General features: G+C 42.0%; 1 protein-coding gene across 2 annotated transcripts in view; it reads left to right on the plus strand.

Moving 5' to 3' along the window:
• The window catches only part of eif2ak3 (eukaryotic translation initiation factor 2-alpha kinase 3), a 64,361-nt gene extending 58,841 nt beyond the window's left edge, over nt 1–5,520 (plus strand). Inside the window, exons 17-19 of one of the 2 annotated variants that reach the window (XR_014552564.1) lie at nt 81–143; nt 1,832–4,002; nt 4,065–5,520. Coding sequence is in view for 1 of the 2 variants with exons in the window: in XM_083633782.1 (XP_083489908.1) it covers nt 81–143; nt 1,832–2,014 (246 nt within the window). In the remaining variant the exon portion in view is untranslated. Of the gene's footprint in view, nt 1–80; nt 144–1,831 lie in introns of both variants that reach the window. The other variant, XM_083633782.1, reaches the window with a different exon arrangement.
• Nucleotides 5,521–6,000: the final 480 nt, after the last annotated feature.

A 6,000-nucleotide genomic window follows, 5' to 3' on the forward strand; every position in this document is an offset into this window, starting at 1 on the left:
AAGTCTTTGTCTCTGTAACAAAGGGCCTGATTAATTATTAGCGTTGTTCCACTGAAAGGTGTTTACATCCTCTCTTCCAGACGCTGACGGAGGTGAGAGCGCTCCAGTTCCCTGAAGTTTTCTCCAAAAACAACCCACAGGAGGTGAGTGGCCCTCTGCATCCATCTAGTGGACGGAAAGAGAAACTGTCTCCTAACCCCAAAATGAAACTAGTTTATTACACTGAGAGCAAAAGCGATAGGAGATGAACAAAGTGGGACACACACATCCAGATCTGAGAATGCTTACTGTCAACACACACTCTACCCCAGATTAACATTTTACCTGTTCACTCACAGTAGTAGTAACATAATCCATGGGATGACTCTGCAAGCTAATCTGATTACTTTGAGTTACATTTGGATTTCTTTATAGCCAAAAACCATGGAGTCCTGTTTACACACTGTAATTTGAATGGTATGATAATTTAGTTTGTAACTATTATCAGTTATTTCAAGATGCATAATATTTCTGTAAATAAATTATTGAATTAAAATAAATTAATTCATAATAGTAAAAATAGCTTTTCATCACCCACTTTAAATACATTTCTGAGTAACACAAGTAATAATACCCCACAGTTTGTGTCTAGTCTGTTTCATTTACTATGTTTACCAGCTCACTTTGTAATAAGATTAACATAATCCCATAGCGTAATCTGTGATTCTCCAACAGTGTAAATACCCTCGCCCTGTTATCGCGGTATCCCACTTTACTAGTTGTGTGTGTGTGTGTGTGTGCGTGCGTGCGTGCGTGCGCACGGCTGCATGTGTGTTATTCTATTTTGAGATTTAAGATGTACGTTTATCTGTGGGTGTTGTACAAGCTTGAGTGTGCGTGTGCGTACATATGTGTATGTGGCTGCATTCATTTGTAGTCACATTGTACGACTTGTGTGTGTCTGTGCCTTATTCATCATTTATGTTTACAATTAGTACTGATGATGTTATTTGAGCTCTAAGTAATGCAAGCCAGTTGAACTAATGGATGATAATGTACAGTGGCAATACTATTGCATAAAGCTCTTTTCAGATGGGAAACGACACTCCGCCTACATACCCGCTTGGATCCGCAGGGTCGCACTGCGCTCCTCATGTGAATAGACAAGCAGAAAAGACAAGCGCTCCACGAGTAAATGCCAGGCGCTCTATAACGGCTAAATTAGCATAGTTGGAACTTTATAACTTTATAGCTATAGCTTTATGGCCTTTATAACTTTATAGCCTATCTTATCTTGTTATCATTATTCTGTAATTTGCTACAGTTGTGTCAGATAGAATTAGCTAGACATATTTTCTGTGAAGCCCTCTGGGACATGCTTGTGAATTAGGGCTATACAAATAAACTTGACTTGACTTGACTTGACTTGATTTATAAACGTACGTGATAGACCCCAGTCTTGCGCCGATGCACTGCCATGCAAAAACCGTCCTGTTAATGTCCCATTAACATTTAAAAAACAGTTGTGTATTTCAGGGACGTCACAAACTGTGTATGCCCTGTGCGTCTACCTGCCCGCTCGGCTCTCATTGAAAATGAATTACTGAGGCACGCCAATCGCTCCCTGTCTGTAAAGACCTTAACGCTGTGCTGAAAGGGGAAAAAATACATCATAGTGTGTTTTCCCTCTATCCTTGTGTGTGTGTGTGTGTGTGTGTGTGTGTGTGTGTGTGTGTGTGTGTGTGTGTGTGTGTGTGTGTGTGTGTGTGTGTGTGTGTGTGTGTGTGTGTGTGTGTGTGTGTGTGTGTGTGTGTGTGTGTGTGTGTGTGTGTGTGTGTGTGTGTGTGTATAGCTGGGCATGGTGCGCAGCATGCTATCGCGGTGCCCCAGCGAGCGTCCGGAGGCGGCAGAGATCACAGACACGCCTCTGTTCCAGGAGCTGGAGCTGCCGTGCCGCCTGGCCGTGCGGCAGCGCTCGCGCACCTACAGCGCCTCGTCCATGGGTCGGCCCTCGCGCCAGACCTCCACTACCTGAAAACCCCCATCCCACAGTGCCCCCTGCTGGTCTACTGCCCGAGAGAAACAGTTCAACCCCCTGCCATCACATACTTTCTACATACTCTTACATCTTGACGCACCAGTTTGCTGCCCAAGTATCCTGGTGTAAAAGCCCTTCTCTAATGCTCACAACCAGACCTGACTCAAATGTTACTTGCCAATCATTCTTCGCGTTTGTTTAAAATGGTTCAGAGCACCAGAACGTCCACCAAGATCTCAAGGTCTGCTCACGGTTTCTCCCCTGTTAAAGGGGTATTTTTCCTTGCCGCCATCACCAAGTGCATGCTCTTGTTGGCAAATTGTTTCAATTGCCACATGACCTGTGCAGTAAAATAGCAGAAGCATGTGAGAATTGTTTCAATTGTTGGGTCTAACAAAAAATAAACAAATATCGGCGCATATCGGACAACATGCGCTGATACCGATCTGTGATACTGTGGGCCAATATCGGTTGGGTCCTACTAGGAACTGTCTCAGATAGTGTTTGATCCAGGTCTGGTCACAGCACACCGCTTGCTCCTGTCATTCAGCCAGTGTTTGCTCACTCATGCTACACCTCAGGTATGAACACCAAGAGGACACTCCAAAGGGGCCTTTGACACTTAACCATCCTATCTACTAGTGACGAGTATTGATCAATCACTGGTGTTCTAATGCCCAATATGCCTGATTTGGGAGACCAAAAAGACCGTCTTTTTTCCTATGTGTTTTTCTAAATATAAGAAAGAGAGGGTGATGTATTGCGTAGAGCAAAGTTTATGAATACAGTTGATATGATTTGCCTTTAGAACGGGGACCCACGTCTCCATCTGAATGAATGGCGACTTTTTTTGCATGTACCTGATAGGAAAGTGAAGAGGGGTGAGTGTGAGTTTGTTACATGGACACAGTTTTTCCTGTGTGAATTTACACTGCGACTCTGACAGAGGTGCTTAATAATTTCCCAACACCTCCCCTTCGCTTTCTGTACATAACTGAAGGGAACAGCTTTCTTTCTATCTTTTTGATTTGTTGATTCAAAGTTCTCAATCCTGTACATAATGTAAGGCGCCATAGCTTTGTAAATGGCTTTGTCATAAGGCTGCTGTACGATAGTGTGATATACTGTGGGAGAAGGAGCAAGGAGACGATAGCTGCGATTTATGGATGGCTGAATGTTCACACCAGAGACCGTAATTGTTGCAAATGATTCTTGGTGTTTGCTTTAACGTGCCTGCGGTGCCAGATGGGTGGGGCTGTGTCCTATAGGACGATAAGAGTGCCATTTTAAAGTCAGTTCCGTGAACCCCTCCCCCCTGTAACAGACAGCTTACCTGACACTTTCTGAATTGTAGTGAAACCCCACCCAGCTGGTGCTCCCAAGTGAAGCACAACAAACACAACAAATTATTTGCAAATGCTATTTAACCCAGGTCTGCCCCCTCTCATACGCAAGACAACATTGCATTCAGTTGAGAAGGTGATCTTGTTTTGTACCTTTCCATGTGGCTGCAGAGGGCGGACCTGACTGGTATACCTATTGGTCATGTGGATTATCCCCTGGATGTATAGACAGAGTTCAGGGAGAGTCACATGACCTGACTGTAACTACATACACTCACAAACACTGCTAATTGTAATTTGCTTACAATGATTGTACTTTTCTAAGGATCTTTTTTCGATAAGAGCAGTTTTGGATTATTCTGCAGGGTTTTTTGATTACTGTAAGGTCTTGACTGTGTCTGATGCTGGAAGTCAACCTGATGTTTCTTCATCCATCCACTCAGCCTGCTAATTATCCACCTCTCTTCTGAGTTTAAATCAGACTGTACTCCCACCATCATAAAAGTTTAAATCAGACTGTACTCCCACCATCATAAAAGTTTAAATCAGACCGTACTCCCAGTCTCCCACCATCATAAAGTTCAGACTGTACTCCCACCATCATAAAGGTTTAAATCCGACTGTACTCCCAACATCATAATGGTTTAAATCCGACTGTACTCCCACCATCATAAAGTTCAGACTGTACTCCCACCATCATAAAGTTCAGACTGTACTCCCACCATCATAAAGGTTTAAATCCAACTGTACTCCCACCATCATAAAGTTCAGACTGTACTCCCACCATCATAAAGTTCAGACTGTACTCCCACCATCATAAAGTTCAGACTGTACTCCCACCATCATAAAGGTTTAAATCCGACTGTACTCCCACCATCATAGGTGGGAATTGAAGAGTTTTGTCCCAAAATGAGAGATCCACTATTTGGAAAAAGGTGACCGTGATGGACATCGCACTACTATAATAAGGCGGAGGGGTCCGTGACGCCGCAGCGCACAATTAATCCACAATTGCTCAGTTGTGCATGCTAGAAATGAGCACGCAAAGCATGCTAGAAATGAGCGTGTGATACTTCTAGTTTCTGTAATGATGAGAGATCTGTTTTTTTGCTCGCGAGCAAGTCCCATGTCTACACATCAAGAGTGTCAGGCAAAAAGCAAAGATTCAATATTCTGCCTCTGTCTTATACTTGGGAAATAGCTGAATCATGAAAGTTCGGTACTATCGAACTCAAAGCCTGTCTCTGGGAATTTACAGGAGACAAGACTATTCATTCAGAATACATCAAGGATGTCTTGGTGAGGTTTTGTTGTGATAACAATTGTCTGGAGAAACAGAAACCAGTTCACGCTGGCTTATCGCTCTTAGAAGAGCAAATTTGCAGATTACACAAACAATTTCCCAGAGAGAGAGTACATTTAAGACTATTATAATAATGGTATAGATCATCTATAATTTCTATCCCAGGTGACCTTTCTTCTAAAATGATCGATGGCACAAAAGTTCAACAAATGGTTGGCCAAGCAACACTTCAGCATGCTGGATCCTTCATATTTTAAAGAAATTGAATAATGAATTTCAATATGTCCCCTCCCCTCCCCTCCCAAAATTGATGGATCACATTTTGGAATTGAACTCTTCAGTTTTGGTTTTACATATATTTTATGGGAGGTGATTCTTTAGTGAATTGTGACTTTCCTATGATTTGGAGCAGGAAAGAAGAAAGGTGACTCAAAACACCTGAAATCACCTAGTAGATACTGTATCTTGACATCTTTCAGTCATTAAGACTGAACACAGCATTATGGAATAGTGTATTACCTGGATTTTAACATTTCTTCTTCTGTTCCACTCAGACCAAGAACAGTGATTCTAGTTTGTTCATGCGTTCATCGTTAAATTGTGTTTGTCCTTTTCCCCCCCGCCTGGAAGTGTGTTCCTGGGGAGAGTTCAGCCGAAAGTCTCTGATGCCTCTCCTCCTCTCCTCCTCTCCTCCTCTCCCTTGACCCATAGTCGCATGTTCTCGTGCACAGACCCATTCTCTGTCCATGTCGAATTGTAAATATGTTTATTTGTTTTATTTATGTTTAATGCCGTGATCAATCCGTTTTGGGTTGGTGATATTATGAATGCGCTTCATGTGATGGAGCGCATTGGAATATGATGACTTCTTACAAGTCTAAATTTAATAAACTGTTCTATAACATTTGTACAGTTTGGTGTGCAGTCTTTATTTCTTATTTTATCTTTAAGATCATCTTCATAGATGTTACTATCTTTACTAATGAAGTTTCATGTCCACCTAAACTGGTGGGTAAAGTGCCCTGCACAAAATAAATTATACCAACTAACATGTTACCTTGCATATTCATACACATGGATGCAACAAAATGGATATTGTTTGACTATTGTTTAGTATCATAGATGATTTCCATGACATTGACTCAGTAACAAATGCAATGCAAAATACATTTTCAATGACTACCCTAAAGAAAAGGATATGGCAGTCCTACAATATTATAAACATTTTTTAACAGTCTAGTAGTCTATGCAATACACCTTAACCCATTCCAATGTCACAAGTCATAACTCACTATTGAGCACCACAGGCACACCACAAGTGCCTGTAGCGATATGAT

This window comes from Poromitra crassiceps (assembly GCF_964638095.1).
Source record: "Poromitra crassiceps genome assembly, chromosome: 3".
Taxonomy (NCBI): Eukaryota; Metazoa; Chordata; class Actinopteri; order Beryciformes; family Melamphaidae; genus Poromitra; species Poromitra crassiceps.